This window comes from Carex rostrata, chromosome 3 (genome assembly GCF_964058835.1).
Source record: "Carex rostrata chromosome 3, lpCarRost1.2, whole genome shotgun sequence".
NCBI lineage: Eukaryota > Viridiplantae > Streptophyta > Magnoliopsida > Poales > Cyperaceae > Carex > Carex rostrata.
Window position 1 is genome coordinate 4,447,496 of NC_135920.1, and position 19,691 is coordinate 4,467,186.

The 19,691-nt window shown below is 36.1% G+C and overlaps 3 protein-coding genes across 6 annotated transcripts in view; all 3 read left to right on the top strand.

Moving 5' to 3' along the window:
• CEN2 (centrin2) overlaps positions 1-11,591 on the top strand; it is a 37,907-nt gene extending 26,316 nt beyond the window's left edge. Inside the window, exons 1-7 of one of the 2 annotated variants that reach the window (XM_078298814.1) lie at positions 7,728-7,869; positions 8,474-8,594; positions 8,810-8,846; positions 8,932-8,959; positions 9,291-9,443; positions 10,272-10,374; positions 11,361-11,591. In XM_078298814.1, coding sequence (XP_078154940.1) covers positions 7,867-7,869; positions 8,474-8,594; positions 8,810-8,846; positions 8,932-8,959; positions 9,291-9,443; positions 10,272-10,374; positions 11,361-11,425 — 510 coding nt within the window. In that variant the 5' untranslated portion in view covers positions 7,728-7,866 and the 3' untranslated portion in view covers positions 11,426-11,591. Of the gene's footprint in view, positions 1-7,727; positions 7,870-8,473; positions 8,595-8,809; positions 8,847-8,931; positions 8,960-9,290; positions 9,444-10,271; positions 10,375-11,360 lie in introns of those variants that run through there. The other variant, XM_078298815.1, reaches the window with a different exon arrangement.
• LOC144551021 (cold-regulated protein 27-like) lies at positions 1,759-4,940 on the top strand. Its single transcript, XM_078298803.1, has 5 exons — positions 1,759-2,089; positions 2,649-2,855; positions 3,272-3,557; positions 4,045-4,151; positions 4,463-4,940. Exons 1-5 carry the CDS (start codon positions 2,039-2,041, stop codon positions 4,508-4,510), a joined length of 699 nt encoding a protein of 232 aa, XP_078154929.1. The 5' UTR covers positions 1,759-2,038; the 3' UTR covers positions 4,511-4,940.
• Positions 11,592-12,619: 1,028 nt separating the features above from the next.
• Positions 12,620-19,024, top strand: LOC144551027 (CLK4-associating serine/arginine-rich protein). 3 transcript variants are annotated; one of them, XM_078298817.1, is made up of 13 exons: positions 12,620-13,008; positions 13,370-13,408; positions 13,898-14,046; positions 14,504-14,579; positions 14,835-15,120; positions 15,450-15,556; positions 15,664-15,711; positions 16,057-16,275; positions 16,552-16,656; positions 16,889-17,019; positions 17,351-17,546; positions 18,074-18,196; positions 18,814-19,024. In XM_078298817.1, the coding sequence occupies exons 1-13, from the start codon at positions 12,812-12,814 to the stop codon at positions 18,836-18,838; spliced, it is 1,701 nt and encodes a 566-aa protein (XP_078154943.1). In that variant the 5' UTR covers positions 12,620-12,811; the 3' UTR covers positions 18,839-19,024. The 3 variants fall into 3 exon arrangements, with proteins under 3 accessions (XP_078154943.1, XP_078154942.1, XP_078154944.1); XM_078298816.1 differs by having other exon boundaries at positions 18,764-18,949; XM_078298818.1 differs by having other exon boundaries at positions 16,063-16,275; positions 18,764-18,949.
• Positions 19,025-19,691: the final 667 nt, after the last annotated feature.

Genomic DNA, 19,691 nt, shown 5'->3' on the forward strand with positions numbered 1-19,691 from the left:
AGTATGGTTTTATTTAAGATATTGATTCTACGGTTGGACTAAATCTACATGGTAAATTAGAACCAAAAGAAGAAAATATATATTTGATTCTTAATAAATTATGATGGATTTAAATTTAAGTTTAAACCGTAATTTTATGAAATTTGGATATAATTTTAATTTTGAATAAATGTATTAAGGTTATATATTTTAAAATGAATTGATTTCAATTGCACCTCGTTAAAGTGAGCTCTCATTTTAAAATTTAATTTATTTTAAACTATAAAAAGGTATTATCGTGTACATATAATGAGCCGAAATTTTTATTAATATCCAAAAAATAAATAAATTTTAAATTCTACCCACTTTTGCGCAGGATTTTGAAAATTGTTCAAACCGGTCACCGGTTTGAGATCTCCTTTCCGGTTAAAAACTCACCGGTTCAAAAAATGCAGCTTTAATAAATATTGATCGTCCTTTGGGCTGACGAAAATTCCATGTACAATGGTAATAAGTGTAGTGATGGTTATTTGAATTATTTATATGTGATCAATTTAATCGGTCCATAGCAAAGTAAATATATATAATATTTTTTATTATGATAAGTTCCGTGCATATGGTACCATGGGATGTTGAGATATTGTGATATTTTGAATATTATAGATTTATATATTATAGAGTGCCTTCGTGGGTAATCTCAGACTTCTAAGGCCCGTAGAATATTGATATGCTATGATTTGCCAAAGTCCTAGCTAGATTTATTGCGATTCAAATATCTTGTTTACATCTTAAAAAATAATAAAATACAAACAAAATACGAAATCAATACCAGGGCATCTGAAGTTTAAATGAGATATTTAAGTAGTGATGTGAAATTCTCCGCCAATCTAAGTATCGTGAATTGACTAAAAAAATAAGCAATATCATTGAAAGCTTGCATTTTCGTTTGAATATTTGTTCCTATAAATTCTTTTACTTTACTCAAGTGACCTCATGTCATTTAAAAATATATATTGCCCCAGATGTACAAAAACTTCGGATTAAACGATGAGGCCCTGAATGGGAATATCTGAATCATAAGGGGTATTTATAATTTATTCCTCAGAAGTGACATCCGGGCCCATTCAGCCGTTCAATTTGCATTGAGATCCGCGTTTGAACAGGAGTTCGCCAGCCCAATAATTTCGATGCCCATCTGCCACGTCATGCTGTCTGTGAGCCCGCATCGTCTGCATTAACTCAAAAGAGAATCTTTTCAGTTAATGCATACAGGCCGTCTGATTGTAAACGGAGCCCATCCGGCCTATGCCTATAACATAGGGTCTTTAATATTTGTTTGGACCTAATTTCCACGAATCTTAAAGATGATCGGACGGTCGATATGTATTAACTCAAAAGATTATTTTTTGAGTTAATGCAGAGGATACGAGCTCGCTGTGGGAAGGGTCAGATTTTTTTGGCGCCGCTAAAAATATCTACATTTTAAGACGGCATTCGAAAAATATGAATCAGAACCTCTCAGGTACCGTAATAGGATATCTTTTAGAATTATTGGATCTGGACCGTTATTTTTATCTTGACACGAATGTCTAAGCCCAGTAATATTTCTCTCTGCGATATCCCGAATCTCGAAGCGGATGGGAGTTAATCTCAAAACGTAAAGTGAATGGTATCTTCTACAATATTGGAGAGGATACTTGTCCGAAAAATATCTGGCTCTAAGCCACTAGAAATTGAACAACCATGCGCCACGCGGCCCCATTGCGATATTTAAGCCACGTGTAAAAGTGCTGCCACGACGGATAAAGCAAGTTCTCAACCCTCCTTTTACTCGTCTAATTCCCATCCCTTCCCTTTTACTTGATCTTTTTCGCAAGAAAAGAAAAAAAGGGCGAAAATATATTTCCTTCTTTCTCCGGGTTTACGTACTCTGTTTTCACTTTGATTTCTATAACTTTTGGCGAGGTTGGCGCAAGTAGGAGGAGTATCTAGACGAACTAGGGTTCTGTTTTACGGAGGAAAAGGGAAGAACGAGTTTTAGATTGGCGATAGGTTTGACATGAAGGCGGCTTTATCTCCACCGTCCGATGGCGGCGAAGTACAGAGCAAGGTAATAGCGATCTCGATGATAGGTTTATTTATTCTCTAATTAATTTGTTTTAAACAACTTCGCTTTGGTTGTCATTTATCCATCTATTACAATATTAGCAGCTTACATTTTGTTGTTGAGGACAACACTCGGATAATTTTGGTAAATAGTTCTAAGGTGTTTTTATTATTTAAGGCTTGTTGTTGAAGAAATAAAAGGTTATTTATCCTAATTCTTTTGATTCAGTTTGGTCTTGTGCAACTTTTTGGTAGATTTATTGTGTGCTTAGTTGGAAAAAAACATTGGGTCCTTAATTTGGCCATGTTACGCAATTGAGCAAAAAATGAACTTAGATTTATTGCAGTACCTGTAGGTATTATACACTGGATCTGATAAAAATCATAAAATGCACGAACTTCTCTATCATTAACTCAGTCTTATATCCTTTGTAGAGTTGTTCCCTTTTTCCCTTGTATAACCACTATTTTTCTGTTATGTTGATTCGTTTCACAAGAGAAAAGCCATCCTTTGAATAATATTTGAATTACAGTTTTCCTTTCTTGTTTGGTTCTTTTATCAGCCCCCCCTGAAAGCAGGGTCCAGGTGCTCCAGCTGGACAGATGAGAAGCACATGCTGTATCTGAGCTCACTGGAGGACTCCTTTGTGAATCAATTGAACGGAAGCCAGTTTCATCTCCATTTAATGAATTTACTTGGCCGGTCACAAACAAATCAGAAACAATCGGATTCATCTATCACAACTGAAAGCCTGTCTAATGCTAACCAGGTACTATTCTTCTGTCAGTTTTTAAATGTATCAGGTTTTACACGTGTGTTTATTCAATTGTACCTACTGTTTGAGTTCATAAATTGTATATATTGGCAATGGTACGGTATTTAACTTGATGGGGAGCCGCAAACAAAAATAGTGCTATATAGTTTGTCTCAGAATTGGTTGTTGCCTGACTGGTTTGGATATCAAGTATCGTTTGGCCTGTATAAGCTTAAAGATGATTCTTAAACTAAGCCAAACATACGAGAAATGTTCAGTAGAACACCAACTGGTAGATTATGACCTGATTCTAGTCATGTATCCAATTGTACTCACTCCTAATTTCTGAGAGTACAGGTGAAAGTTTTTATGAAGAGAAAGGTAAACAGCTTGTCTTTTAATTTTCTCTACAAAACTTGTATCTATTTCAGTTCAAGTCAATGCAGAAGAGGTCCCAGGAGGATCTGAAATTTGTGAAAACCAATCCAGGAGCTCAAAAGTTAAACACTTCTTTTTCTTTATCTGAGATCCAGTGGATCAAGCACTTTGCACCAAACATCGGTGGGAAAGAGGTAAACAGAGCAAACCATCAGGTAGTAGATCCCCAACCTTCTTATTCTAGGAAATCTGTCAAGAGGGAGCGCTGTTGCTATTCAAAGGAATCTACATCACAAGCTCAACTGCCTTCTTCATCTCAGAATGGTGATGGATATGAAGGTATTTTTGTCTTCTTTTTTTTTCCTTTAAAAAAAAAAAAGATATGGGTACTTGAGTTATTAATTGTTTTTTCACCCTTTAGCTGGAGTGTTGTCTCTGAATCTGAATGTCGAAGAATCATTTGAACAAAAATATTCGGAACTAAAATTGTGCTAATTGTATGTTTCAATAGTGATAAATTTAACAGTATGGATTTGTGTTGGCACACTGTTCTGTATCAAAGTGAGCAATACTGGTGCCAGACCCAGATTCAAGGTTGTGGTAACCTTACCTCTATACATCTGATCAGAGGGCTTTAACTTCAATATTTTCGAGCATAATCCTCCTAAGCAGATCAGTGTTGGTCCTGTTCTCTTTAGAAACTATAGCACTTGCAACTCTAAAAGTGGAACTATAGTACTATTCCACACTGAGTTTAGTTGAGAAGGTCATTAACTTGATTTGATATGGCCAGAAGTTTAAATGAAAGCTGCTCATCTTTCTTCAGAGGTGTCGGATCAGAACTTCATCAAGGAGGATATAACTGGAGCAGAATCACACCAATCTTACAAGAAGAAACGATTGAGTTCTCCTGCTCCTCCCTTTATTAAACAGGTAATATAGTTTTGTTGCATAGCTTGTCATGTAAGACGTGACAGTACGAAATAATCAACATATTTGTTGTGCTCTTTTGATGCAATTTCTTTGACTGTTGCTTTGGATGGTATTTGAGCGGTTTTATCGTGCTTGAGCAAACTTTAGTATCAACATCCTTGAAAGACATTTTAGTATGTTTGTTTGTCTTGGACAATGAGATACATGAGCAGTTAAAAAATTAACTGAAACTCAATAGGGATTTGTTACCTATCTCAGATCTATCTTATATTCAATTTACAATTTTGATACTAAAGTTGGTGTTTTGTCAGGCTGTGCTTGGAAAACAAGATCAAGACGCTATAACAGAGAAAGGATAAGTATGACTGCCTCATTAATCAGATTTGACACCGGGATTTCAAATCTGATAAAAAGCATTTGAGAGTAGATGTAAAAATAAAGCAATTGGATTAATATTTGCAGTATTTTGACTGTTTCATAATATGCTAATATGTTTGCAAAAAGTAGTGGGTACATAGGCTAGATGAGATTTTGACAGATCTTTTATTGAGCGTTGGGAGAGAAACCTTCGTAGGGTTCTCTTCAATGTGAATTTTATTAGAGTATATGATGTATCTTCAGAATTATTTCTGTCTGTCTTCTTCTGTGTACAGAAAAATAGTATCACAAGGAGCATACAAAGTAGTGTTACAATAGTAATAGTTGAAAAAAATACGGTAGAAGAGTGATAGAAAGAGTTGTGATTGTAAGCCTTTCTTCGTATAGTGCCCGATGAAATCCTTTTATTCCTCTCTTTTGTCGTTTCAGGGTTTTTTTATTTTTTATTCTTCTTTTCTAGTTTTTTTGGGAAAAGAAAGCCCACATGAATTTGTCAACAATACAACAATATTCATTGCGCTGCGCAGAATACTATATCAATGTATTTACAATACATTTTCAGTGTTCAACCCTTCATTGCTCCGTTGTCGTTCGAGTTGATGCTTCCATCTGGCGGATCTGATCATCGTTTCTTGGTGCTTTCGCTTTGTGGATCTGGTTATCGCTCTTCGCATCGTTCTTCTGAGGTGTTTTATTATCCAAAACAAGCGGTTCGCCTTTGCCTCTCTTTTCTTGAGCTTATCTTTCCCTCTTTGGCAATGGAAGAGTGGATGGAATGAGCTGTATATATAGTTGAAGTACTTTATATGTTGCTTGTACTGAGTTTTGTTTATGTGCTCTTTTTTTTCTCCTTCTCTTCTTCCTTCTTTTTTTTGCTTCCGACATTGGCGGCTTTTTATTGGAATCTTCGAGTGGTGACTGTTCCAGGTTGATTGATTTAGTTTCCGGTTTGGTTTAATTCAGTGTCTCCATTAGAACTTTTGAGTGGTGACTGTTCTGATCCGGTTGATTCAGTTCTCGGTCTGATTTGATTTAGTGCTTTCTAAGATGAAGTCTCCCAGCAGGACAACTATACGCACAGAGGAAATCATCAATAAGCTTCTATCATTTTCATCAAATAAGGATGATTAAAATTGTGTTCATAGGATGCATATACTACTGTGCGTTTTTAATTTGTTTGTATTTGAGTACTTTGTAAGACAATTTTTGTTTAATCTTATCAAGCAGCTAATTTGTAACTTTTTAAATTAATAAAATAGTCTACAGATTTTACTGTAAAAAAAAAATATATATGTATACACATTCTCAGTGAATGCGTTTTTAGAAATATTGCTGTCAAATTTTGTGTGCTGTAAGTTATGAGATAGTTTTGTTAATATTTTAAATATGAACAACTAAACTCAAATTGTTACGCTTATTCTTCTCATGAGAAGTACATTCATGTTTTCATCAAAAAAAAAGAAAAGAAAAGAAGTACATTCATGTAAACTTTCCTGATTTCTTTTAGTTTTGCTCTGTAAATCAAGTACACAAAAGCAGAAGCACTAAACAGTCTCTTCCGTGAAGATGGGATCAGGCTGCTCTAGTATTTTTATTATATGGTTTATGTTAATTTGATCAAATATTTATAATATGTTAATTGTGTTTTTATTTCCAAAAATAATAATTATGTTTTCCAAAATCAAATTAGAAGCATAAATGGTATTTTTTTTATTATAATTTATATTTATTTGTAAAAATTTTCTTACTAAATTAGAAACCAGTATTAGAAATGAAAAAAAATATTTTCTAATTGTTCTTATTTTGATCATATGATAAAGTATACTGAAATATTGCTTAAACTTATTAATATATATGTATTATGTTAATTATGTTTTGTAAAGGCAAACTAGAAGGTTTAAAAGTAATTTTATAATTTATATTTATTAGTACATATTTTCTTACTAAATTAGTAACTAGTTTTAAAAATCAACTAGATAATTCCTACTTATTCTTATTTTGAATTTTTGATCATACAGTCAAAATCAATTATTAATTATATTCATAGAAAATATAGTATATTGAAATATTGCTCAAACTGAAAATACATGTGGACATTCTACCATGAAAAGAATAAAATCAACAACTTAGATTTTATAATACTGATACATATGATATTGAAATCTTGCTCAGAATAAACGCAATGACTTGAGGTATCTTGTTTTTGTTTTATGCTATTTTTTTTAAGGAAAGGAATGAGTTTAGATATTGAATTTTTTTATTTATATTTGACCACTTTACTATTTTATGTTTCCAGTAAAGGGCACGCTGACAGCACGCTTCTTTTGCTGCCGGAAACATTTCCTTATCCGACGGATAACATGCTGAGCCCGTCAACTGCGGGCTGTTTGGGCCAAAACGCGTTTTTTTTTTTTCGTCGTCTTCCATTCTTTCACTTTCTATTGTTTTAGAATAAATATGTCGACAGAGTTGATTTAACTTTATGCAACGCAGTAGTCACGTATTTTTTCTGTTTTGACTTTGTTGTTAGTGTTAGTTCCTAGAGTTATGAAATTACCGGTCGGTTCAGATCCAGACCGTGAAATCCGCAGGACTGGACCAGACCGGACTTGAAAGGTATATACGGTTCGGTCTAGACGGATTACGGAACGGATCTAGTTCGGGTTTGAGTTCGGTTTTTTTGATAGGATTGTGCTTACTCTGCCAGTTCAAAACCCGTGGATCGTTTTAGTCCGGACCGCTCTAACCTCATCCGAATCGGATCGGACCGTACTAATCTAGATCAAATTTGCCACAAATTCATACCTACTCGGACCAAAACCGGACCAAATCCGGTTATTTCTTTAAAGTAATTTTTTTTTAAAAACAATTGATTAAAAAAAATTCGGACCGAATCAATCCGTGACCGCCAGACTGTGGACTAGACCGAACCAACTCGTGGGGGTCTGAATCATGGGCCAAGCCACGGGTTTGAAAAGTCCCCTCTAAAATTAGCCCGTCTAACCTGCACTGTGCCAACCCGTAAATCGGTCCAACCCGTGGACCGTGGGAGTTTGGACCGGACCGGATCGCCCTGTTTTCAAATCACTATCTAAGTTTTTAAAAAAAAAAAAAAAAAATTTATTGTTATTGCGCTGTATGAAGTAAAACTAGACCTGTCAATATCATTAGGCGTTATTTGGCATTTGGGAACCGGAAGTTGAACAGAGACCGACTTTTACAACGAAACCCCTGTACTTCTTCCAAATCTAGAATCGACCTTTAGCCCAAGCAGATCAAAGCCCCATTCCCCCAGCTCTCGACAACAGATTTTCGATTCTCCTAAGACCTTTATAGAATGGTATGATGCGAAAACTATCCGTTCCTTTTGATTATTGATCTTTTTAATTTTGCGAGTTAGTTGGTCTGGTCTCCCCCTTGTGGATTTTGTTTGGAGTTGTTCTTTGAGATCTCTGTGGCATTTACTAAAATTTTGGTAGTCTTTCGCCAAATTTTTTGTCGGCGTTCTGATTTGTTAAAGTTGAATGTCACATGGATTAGTATTTGCGATCTTTCAGTGAAGCTAGATTTCCGTGCTTAGTCTGTGTTTCTTGAAAGTTATAAGCTTTGAAATGACGTGAAGATCATTATTTTGAGGTTTTTTTATTGGATCTTCTTATACCTCAATAAAATTAGCCATTTTTTGTCTTTTCATTTTACTCCTTTTTGTGCCCCAAGTCCCAACAACTCGTAGAGGTCTGTTTTACAGTTCGACCAATCCTCTTTCCCCATTGTTTCTAACAATATTCCAGTTCCTGGGATACCTTATTTTGATATATATATATATATATATATATATTTTTTTTTTTGGCTGACTAAACAACTTTGAACAAATCAATGCTTTAAAAGAGTCTTCAATTTGTGGCGTGGATCACATAACTTCAATTGAAGTTACTAACTTTCAGGCTGCTGGTGGTTCGAAGACTTCGCAGAGGGAGAGAACCAGAACTCATCAGCATGGAATATCCAAACAAAAGAGACAAGAAATAAAAGATGCATTTGATCTATTTGACACTGATAACTCCGGTACCAGTCGAGCCCATCTCATTCTTTTTTTACTTTTATGTTTTGTATTCTTAGCTTCAAGGATTGCAATGTTGTACCGGTACACAATACCAGTTCATACTGGTTAGGCTCTCTGTTTGTACTCGGTGTACTGGGTCAGATTCAGTGCAATTACCAATTGCCCAAACATTTCCATGCTTTTAAGTGTAACTCACTTTTGTAATTTTTTCTTATAGGTACAATCGATGCAAAAGAGTTGAATGTGGCTATGAGGTACCAATGTTGAATCTAATACTTCTCCCTTTATTGTTAGTACTTTACTGCCATGCTTACATAATTATGCAATTTTTTTTCACAGAGCCTTGGGGTTTGAAATAACAGAGCAGGTATGTACTGCTTTAATTTATACCCTCTGTAAGACGTGACCAGCCTCGCATATATTTTATGGCAATGCATTATATTTCTTGTGTTTTTGGCTGTGTGTATGATACTTTTGACAACTTGGAGGGTACTCATTAAATTGCATCGTTTTTTCTAGAGGAATAAGCCTGCACAATGCTTATTATATGCTTATACTCCTGCTTAGTCCCAAGAAAAGATTGCCTTTTTGTATATTTATGTGTCAGTTTTAAACCACTTGAGGTGTTTTAAATATTGTATATTTCTAATAGTTGTTAATCAACATTTACATGCACTGACATATTTGTACGGAATTAGCAAATACAACAAATGATTGCTGATGTGGACAAAGATGGGAGCGGGGCCATAGAATTGGAGGAGTTTATACAGATGATGACTGCCAAGATTGGAGAGAGAGACACTAAAGAAGAACTCCTCAAGGCCTTTAGCATCATCGATCAAGACAAGAATGTAAGTTTCAATTACCAACTGTTTTTCCTTTCTTTGCATTTTTTTCACATGCATTATAAACTTTAGCATGTTAACCTAGGACTTTTAGTACCACAGACCTTTACCTCTTTCCTTTTAGGCCAATTTAAACCAAAACATTGTATTCAAGCGTAAATAAATGAGACGTATCACATGTTTCTCTAGAAAACAAAGAAATAAGAAGTATGTATCCATGCCAGGAATAGGAACCATGTCCCCAATAAGGCAGGAGCCTCAGGAGAGGCCAAAACATCTGTTCTCCTTTATTGTTTCTCTCTAAATATGAGAAATTGGAAGGGGTAGCTTGAGCATCTTTGAAGAAACTAAGCGAGGAAGGGCATGGATGGTATTCACACCTTTTGGAGGGTATTTTGTTGGCCCGTTTGTACCCGGGCTCTGAACTTTTGCAAGGATGTGCATGGATGTCTTTATTTACAAGTGATACATAGAGAGGGATTGACAATTAGTTATTTCCGGGAATCTTGACTGAAAGTTACTTGGATCCAGGGTTTCAATTCTTTTGGAAAAATAGGCAGAGCCCCTTCGATTAGAATAAAATGCAACATACAATGTTCAAAGAAAAGTAAACAAAAATAGAAAATAAGAGCTACCCAATAAAACCCAGTGCCATGGTAGGTCTCAGTAGCACACCCGGTATCCTCAACTAGACACTGAACTCCAAAAGAAGCAGTATCAGGGTTTCAGTTCTTGTGGATATCCACTATTATTTCATTATTTTCTGTGTTCATGTGACATGATTTTTCAGTCTTGTATTAAAGTTCATAATCGAGTTATATATAATATATACAGGGCAAGATATCAGTTGAAGACATCCAGCGTATTGCCAAGGACCTTGGTGAAACTTTCACCATAGATGAAATCAAGGAGATGGTCTATGAAGCAGATCAAAATGGTAAGCCTCCCGCCGCTTTTTTTTTTTTTGAAATAAATTCTTCAAGGTCTATCACATTAAGCTGTTAATATTGGTCTATAAGCAGATCAAAATGGTAAGCCTCCCGCCGCTTTTTTTTTTTTTTGGAAATAAATTCTTCAAGGTCTATCACATTAAGGTGTTAATATTGGTTATCAGATTTTCTAACCAAAAAGTATTGGTCTGTCTCGGATCCAACCAACAACAACAACCAAGCCTTTAGTCCCAAACAAGTTTGGTAGGCTAGAAATGAAACCCAACCGGAGTCACTTCGGGAGGGTTTCATTTCCATAAAGAGGCTGCATTTTATGTTTGGCTCGCCATGTCTATCACAGACCTCCTTTTTCTTGGCTTGGGACAGGTTGTCTAGAAACGAAACTACACAGGTGGATTTTCTCGGATCCAACCAATGATATTTTAAAATTTTGCAACTGATACCTTATTTGGAGCAGTTAGAGATGAACTTGTATTCAACCAAAAGCAAGTTGAACCCCATCCAATCAGTATATGTACCGTTAGTTTATCTTTACAATCTAACAAATTGGATATAATAAATAATATTCCCTTCAAAACAATGCGGGGCTGTGAAGAAAATAAAAATATCAAACCAATTGGTTTTATTCAGTAGTAGTCTTTTCTGTTTTTGAGGTTATAAAAAGATATTGATCTGACCCGGACCGACGCATTGCCATCCTAGTTATTCGTTATTGATTGCAACAGCAGTTGGTAGTTATTGCCAAAATAACAGATTTTGTTCTTTGTTTTTATATTTTTTTTTGTGAAAATATTGAGATAATGATCCTAGAGCTAGCCTTTTATTTCGGTAAAGATGAATTAACCCCTGAACACATTTTAATCTGACTTCGACCCAGACCCTTCTCGGTAATTTATATGGTTAGGTCAACACATGGCAGGCTGAGTTGCTTCAGAAAAATTAATGTTTCCTGTGTGTGTGTGTGTAATTGCAGAGGATGGAGAGGTGGATCGGGATGAATTTATGAGGATAATGAAGAGGACGAGCTATGCATACTAGTCTTTGTTAGTACTGTATTCAGTGTTTATATATTATGTTTCTGTTGAGTGTTAACTACTATTTAGCCTACTGACTGATGTGAGATGATGCCTTTCTTTGCTTGGATTTATACATTTAGTATCATGGTGATTCTCTCATGTTTCTATACATGTTTAAATTTATCTAACATTGCTTATGAATTGGTCCTGTTGAATTGATATTTGTAAAATGGACTCGATATATTTTCCGGTAGCAACCTTTACCTGGAGCTTACATGTTTATGATCTGATTATTAAGTCATCTAAGCGAATTTTGACCTGTATAAGATCACCAAATTTCTCTAAAAATCCTTTGGATCTGTCTAAGTTTGCTGTAGGTTGTCAGAATTTTGTCAGGCCGCTAAAAGAGATTGGAAGAGATCAAAAGTCAGAATTAATTAAAAACTGTTGTTTGTTCAATACTTCGTGAAAGAGAAATTTTGAATATATACTTGGTACCAACTTACCAAACTTTTTTTTTTATTATTATTATTCCAAGGACATGCATTCGGCTAAATTGTTTGTAAGCGACTACGCGTGCATAAAATTAGACACTGTCATGTCAGCTATTTAAAAGCTGAGGTGTTAGTGTTATTCTTGTATAGATGTCTCTGATAAACAAGTAAAAAGTTCACTATTCTCATGCTAACCCTTATGATCCAAACGCACCCTTAAATAACTTTCTCGATAATTTTCATCTTAGGGATATCATACGTGATCATAAAATCACCAAAACTTATATATACACACTCTTTTATATTTTTTGTTTGACATGTGAATGAATATATCTGTGCTAAATAAAAACATATACAACAATCATATAGAGAGAATTTCACTGGCATGCATTTACAATGCACTTTAGTTGTGTACATGTCCATACTTTTAATCAACTTAAACTTTATTTTTTTATTATAAAATATCAAAACTGATAATACAAAATTTAAATTATGTCTTTTATACATATATCAGTTAATTTTTACAAAATTAAATAAATATAACAAATATCATGCATAAGAATTCGGTTATAATTCATTTAGGGTGCGTTTGAGTGCGATCATTTCGACCGTCGTAAAATTAGCATAGGAAATGCTATAAGAAATCCAGAACAGCGGACATAGGCCCATTAAGAAATCCAGCGGATAGAGGCCCATCAAACCCGGCCCGGAATCCAGTTATTGACATCGAGATAGTTCGGGTCTTACTCCCTGGCACCGGGTCCCACCGATGCCCTTCCAATCAAAACCCAACAACAGAATTCCTCCCCAAGGCCACGGGAGGAACGCCCGACGTCGCACAAGCGAGAAATCCGACTCGAGGAGAGGGAAAAAAGACAAATAAATAACAAAGAAGGTCAATCGGAGAGGAGGCGATGTGGCACGAGGCAAGGAAATCGGAGAAGAAGGTCCACGACCTGATGGAATCCGCACGTAAGCGGGCCATGCGCCGTGCGGTTTACCTGGCCAAGCGCCGGGGTGATCCACACCAGTCGCTTCAGGTCTCCGGCGTACGGTGCCGTGTCCACCGAGATGATGGCCTTTACCAGGCCGCTGAGGAACAGCTCGGCCTGTATGCTCCTTTCCTTCCTCAGCCTTTTTTTTTTTACCTTTTGTCTTATAAGTTTTCTTTGTAGCAATCTATGTAGACGGTTACTGACCTGAGGTGTATAGGAGCTAATATTTCAGCTATATTGCACAGCAAGAGAGATTTGGTTAATAGGGAATCAGATGAAATGTCTGTTGAATTCATTAGATATGAAACAAAAACATTTGCTTGGTTTTAATTTAAAATCAGCTAGTTGTAGTACTGTTTCATTTCCAGTTCTAGTTGTTCAATAGTTTATCTCCAGACTACACAAATTTGCTATTTTCTTCCATTTCAGAAAGAAACTGGTGCTAAATTGAACTAATATTTTGTTCATGTTTCGTAGGATTCCATGGAATGGAAATGAAGACAATCTCATAGACAGGTAAGCAGATTACAAAGTGTTATATAGAGACAACAATTCAGTTGACATTTGTTGTGCATGTAATTTAATTGGACCTCTGTAGTACATTACTGACTGATAACTTACAATTAGCAAATTAGGTCTAGAATGATGTTATTTTTAAAAAGTCTTGAATGATGTAGTTTAGCCTCAGCTATACTCTTAGCTTCAAGTTAACCCAATTTCACTCCAATTAACTTAAAGGTAAGGGTTAATTCTGAATTTGGTCTTCATTTTAACCAGTTTATCATCAATGTACACCTCATTTGTTTTATGAAGCAAAAATCAAGCCAAGAATATTCCAAATGAATGAATAAATAAATAATTAAACAAATGATTAAGACAGAGAATAAGAGGGCAACTGTTCATTGAATTCTCCCATTCCTGCACCACATAGTTGTCCTAGATAATTGTCCTAGATATGAGCACTTGCCACGACAAGAAGATGATGGTGTTTTTTTCATCTGGCAGATTTGACGGGCGTGCTTTACTTGATTTTATACGTGAGCCTGGCTCTCGGCCTTTTAGAGCGAAAGAGAAAACAGAGGAAGAAGAGGAGCTAGAAGAATTTGTGAATTTTGAGCGTTACCGTGATTTGATTAAGCATCGCCGCAGAGGATGTCGGTACTTCTTTTATTTTTTAAAAACCATGAATTGCTTTGTTCTTTGTCTAGCAAGATAAGGGCAAACTATCTGCTTCAAGTTCAGTTTTGATAACTATATTGAATTTCAGTATGAACTCGGTAAGAACTATACTTGGACACCCAATCCTCCCTTTTATAAGTTGCTACTTTAGTTATTTGTAACTGGTCACCTGAATTACCTTTCATGATGTTTATGTAATTATTTCAAATTAGCTCCATTTGAAGGAAAATTCTTAGTAATTACTTGCATGAAAGCACTTGCAGTCATCTGTACATAGTATAGCTTTTTGGTCAATTTCACAATCAGTATTTAATTTCTGTGTTGTGTAAGTGTAAAATTATTCAAGTCTAGGTGACTCTGTATTAGTGACCCTGTTTATACTGTTCTGGATTGGTTTGACTTGAGAATTATGGAATTGATATATGTGTGCAGTTTCTGAGGAGGAGGGCTTGCAACATGTCCAAAATGAGTTGGAGGCAAAGCTTTCTGCTCACCTAAGCATTGTCAAGTATGTTTGCTTTCTTTTCCTTGGAATTCCCTTATTTATATTTGAGAAGTTTGCAACTCTTCTTAGGGTCTAATCCCCCAAAGTTTGCATTGAGTAACATAAAAAAATCAAAAGTATGTAAATGAGGATGGCAAATTATCTTGTTTTAGTTCTGTTCATACGGGTTCTTTCAAATGTATGGCACCAGTACAAATAGATAACTTCTTCTAGTTAAGTCATTTGTGAAACATCTCTTGGCATGATAACATAATACAGGCCACAGCAGTCACATCCACCCTCTTCAAAGGGTTCGTACTCCCAGGTTGGCTTCTCCTACAACGGACACAGTGCTGGCGAAACTGCAAACCCTGACACTGATGATGAAGATGACGAGGACGATGATGAGGATGAATTCAGCAGTGATGATAGTGACGATGAGAAAATGGAGGCCATTGCGAAGGATTTTGGAGTGAAGAGGTACAATTGGCTTGTCTACAAGGAGAAGAAGGATAAGGAGGAGGAACAGCGTCAGAAGGAACTCATCAAAGGAGACCCCTCTATTGTAAGAGAACTTCCCTTCATTAATTTTTCCAATGTCAGTGGTTTCATTGCTGATAAAAAGGGCGGTCTGTGTTTCTTGGGTCAAATTATGATGTTTTTGGCAAAATTAGTTAAATGTCAAGTAAGCATGTCAAATTATCAAGGCAACCATAGAACTACGATGGGTGCCCGAACAGGTATGATGTGTGCATTTAGTTGGTGATAAACCTGTTCACGGTATGCATACTAATGCTAGTAATTGCTTATACTTTGTGGTTTATAAAAGCGGATTGTATTACAATCCTTCAAAAGAACCAATATGTTTATTAGTTTTTACTATATGATTCCCAGAGGAAATTGAGTCGTAGGGAAAGGAGAAAACTTTCGCAAATGGAGAGAGAAAAAGAACGGGAGACAGCCCGTTCTCTCGGAAGGGGCCCACATCATGACCCTTATAGGTCCATTCGTTTTTCTCATTTTGTCTCAATTTTATTCTAAATCTTAAGGAACTTATTCGTAGTCTTCACTTTGAAAAAATTGTTTTAATCTTGTGAAATTTTCTCAGGGACCCACGCCGAAGCCCCTCTTATGATGGATATTCCAGGAGGAGAAGGTGCGTACTTTTCCTTGGGTTTTATAAAGGGAAAATTGCCATGAGTGTCCCCACAAATCCTAAAAATTAGAAAAAAAAAAAAATATATCTTTCATCATTGTATTTTTATGTGCAGAAATGTTGTCTGTAGTCTTTCTCCCTATCCCAATTACATGAAAGTCGCTTAGACTGACATTCATCTTTCTTTGTTTATTCAGAGATATTTAAATTCAAAAGGGATTCATTATGGAGTTTTATATGTTGTGGAGGATATCATTGAAATTTCTTATTTCATGGTGCTATGTGGAAGTATCTCCAATTTCAGAATATGATTTTCTCTCTAATAATAATCTTTTTTTAAACCAGATCAAGGTCAAGGTCGAGATCGAGATCGAGATCACGATCCCCTTCGAGTTATTCAAGGAGGCACAACCATGATAGCCACAGAAGTAGCAAATTAAGGCCACCAAAAATAGAATATATAACTGAATTTGGAGGCGGGTCCCCTCTTCGATCTGAGCAGCAAAAAACAGAATGGATCTCTCCACCATCTTCTCCAGTTCAGTCCGAAGCTGTACTCAACCGGTCGGGCAACCTTGAACTTATATACTTGCAAAGAAATATGAAAATAAGAGAAGATGAGATAGAGAGAGCGCTGAAGTTTGGCGGATCTTTTGTTCTCTATTCATCATGATTCTGATTTATAAGATACTTTATCAGATTCTCATAATAGAAGAATTTGCTAATTGTTATAGCTGATGAATGCCAATATGTGGTGTTACCTGCATTGTGTAGTATGATGTGTTATAACAGGTTTGCAATAAACCCTTGTCTGTCTATAATCCTTTTTTGTTTATGCAGATCCTCTGGGACACAGATTCTCGAGGCACTTCATGGCGACCCTGCATCTGCTGCTCGCACCATTGAACAGGAAAAGACCGCTAAGTTTGTTAAAACACCTGGCAGGTGATATTTACTAGGTCCAGTATATCCATACTGGTTTGTTGTGGTAACCAAATAAGGACAGATGAGATCAGAGAAAGAAAGATTTTCAGACTGTAGGGTTGCAATATTGGTATTATACTGCAATTAGCAATCTACTCTGTAAAAACATACTGTATTCCCCTTTATTCATTCTTTCACTCATTTAATTTCATATTATTTGAACTTCTTTTGCTTTCTTTTATTTATTTCACAGCACCTCCTCTGGGTTGTCCAAACTCAGTAAGACTCCGTCAGGTGGACCATCGAAGAATCCATCTGGAGAGAAAAAAGAGACACCCCAGGAGCGCCTTAAGAGGATAATGAGCAAACAATTGAACAAACAGAGTATGTGTTTCCTGCATTGCAGCTTCTACTCTGTTTTTTACTGACAATTGGGTTGACCACAACCACAACTGTAGTTTAAATTGCCTTTGGATGGATATGTCCATTTGTCTTTTGATACTGTATTTGTGCGCCGGTGGTTCTATTTGGTTGTTGCTGATACTGTTAACTTTAGGTAACCTTGACTTTAGTTGGCGGTTAGGCCTAATACACCTAATTTCCAAAACAAAACAAAAAAAAATTGGGTCGACCACAATACAAAACCCAATCTGTTAGCACTCCTAGAGTCCCAGTTGCACTATGACCTATAATTGATTTTGGCTTTGGTTTACAGTAAAGAAAGACACTGCTGCCGAGATGGCAAAGAAGCGGGAACAAGAAAGGGAGAGGAGAGAGCGTCTTGCTGAACTGAGTAGGTTAAGCCGCCACAGCCGGAGCCGAAGCCGTAGCCGTGGACGAAGCCGAAGCCGGAGTCGAAATCGAGATCGAAGCCGAGGGAGAAGCTGGAGCAGGAGCCAGTCTCCCCCAAGGTAATTTTACTTTTATCTCTGCATTGTAAAAGCATCACCCAACTTAAGTTTTGGATCAAGGATTTAAGGTATCACTTTATAGATTACCCCAGCACAGCACGAGTATACCATAACCTGTTCTAGGGTTTTCCTTCGGTTTATTGAAGACCAGTCTTTGGAGGCTTTGTTTATGTCCCCAGTTAAACAACCTCAGGTTGTTACACTTTGTTTATGTCCCCAATTAAATCACCGATGCGATACTGTATTGTAATTATCACTACCTGAGAACTTCCAAATTCAAACCATAAACTGACAATTGATTAGATGTTTGCTTGGTTTTGTGTAGCTTGCTCAGTTTGGGTGAGTTTCCAGTCAGCGCTGGCTGTTAAGTAGTCAGTTTATGGTTGATTTTGGTTCAGGGTCTCTGACTTGTGAAAGTTGTGGTCGGGTCGGGTCAATATCAATTTGCCATTCTTTTTGGTGCACACTAACTAATAAGCTGGTTCCCAATTTCATGCTTGCACTCTGGGCTTCTGTTTGTGTTATAGGAGGCGTAGGTACAGTAGAAGCCATAGCAGAAGCAGGAGCCCTAGGAGACACCGTGTCAGATCTCGTACACCAACACACCGCCGGTCGCACACTAGGTCACGCACTCGATCACCTTCACCTAGGTAGGCTTTTTATCATAGTGCTTCTTTTCTTATCTTGCGGGATTAATATTTTGGCACAAGGTCATGCAGAGGCGGATCCAGGATTCTCGTCGGGGGGTTATAAAAAATTATCGAATCGGGCGGGTTTAAATCCATTTACTAATTGAGTAATTGATAAAAAAATAATGTATTAACTTATATTTTTAAATACTCTGACTTGTAATTTTTGATGCTCTTAACTTATAATTCTAATTACCAATCATAATTCAAGAAATTAATTTTGATTTTAGCCCTAAATTTAACCCGAATTACAAATAAACATCCAGAGGGGGGCAAAAAAAATTCTGGGGGCGCAAAGCCGATCGGAACTGATAAATCACCACTAAAACTCAAAATGCAAGGAGGTGGCTCCCCCCCCCCCCCCCCCCCCCACATGGGTCCACCCCTGAGGTCATGCACTAGTATGGACAGGTATATACAGGTCTGCAAAAAGCATTTGTTTGAACAAGATTCTCTGGATCTTTTGTTTTCTTCCACCCCCCATCTTAATGATTAATAACAATAGATGGTAAATCAAATGACATGCAGAGATTCAAAATTGTTGGCTTCTCTTAATTGAGCATCTCTTCATTTAACAGGTCAAGAAGCCGATCAAGACACTGAGCTGTTAAATTATTTTCGGGAATAGTATTGTCTTTCTGTATTCGGATCCCTTCCTATTTACTTTTTTGCTTGTATTTGTTAGTTATTACTGAATGAAAGCAGCTTGCTGTCGACTAGACTTCTTTGTGTAATGGCAGTCTGAAAAGATCAGGTTAACTAATTTTGTGAGGTCAAATTATCTAATCATTGGTTGTGTTTGAACTGCGGCAAAGATATTTGTGCTTCTTGGTTGGATATAGTGTTAATTTGCTGATATGAATAGAACTAGGGTGTTTGCTCACCAAGCCACCTGGTGAATTTAGCTCTAAAAACTATCGAATTGATTTCAAACTAGAAATCCAAACCAATAAAATAGATTTACTTCATGAGTGATGCGTTTACGTAAAAAAAAAAAATCAAATTAATTTAGTATAAAGTTACGCGATCAAAATTAAAAGGTTTATAATTAATTTAAAGTATTCAATTTTTGAATATATTTTAATCTTTTGACTTTATACTAAATTAGTTCAAAATTTAAAAAATCTTGCATGCAAACTCATCAACTGTGAAGTAGATTGGTTTCAATAATTTAGATTTGTAGTTTAATGTCAATTTGTTAGATTTTGGAGCTAAGTTCATCAAAAGGTTTGATAAGCGTGAGAACATGCAAGTTCTACTCGTGCTGTCAGGGGCGGAGCTAGATTTTTTGACTATGGGAGTCAATCGTAAATGAAGATTGATCATATAAAATTTTTATGGTGCGAATTGAGTCAATTTACAGTATTAGTAATATTTTGCTCTAGATTATATAGAAAAATATATACAATTTTTTTGAAAACTAATTACTCTCTCCGCCTCTGCGTGCTGCTACAAG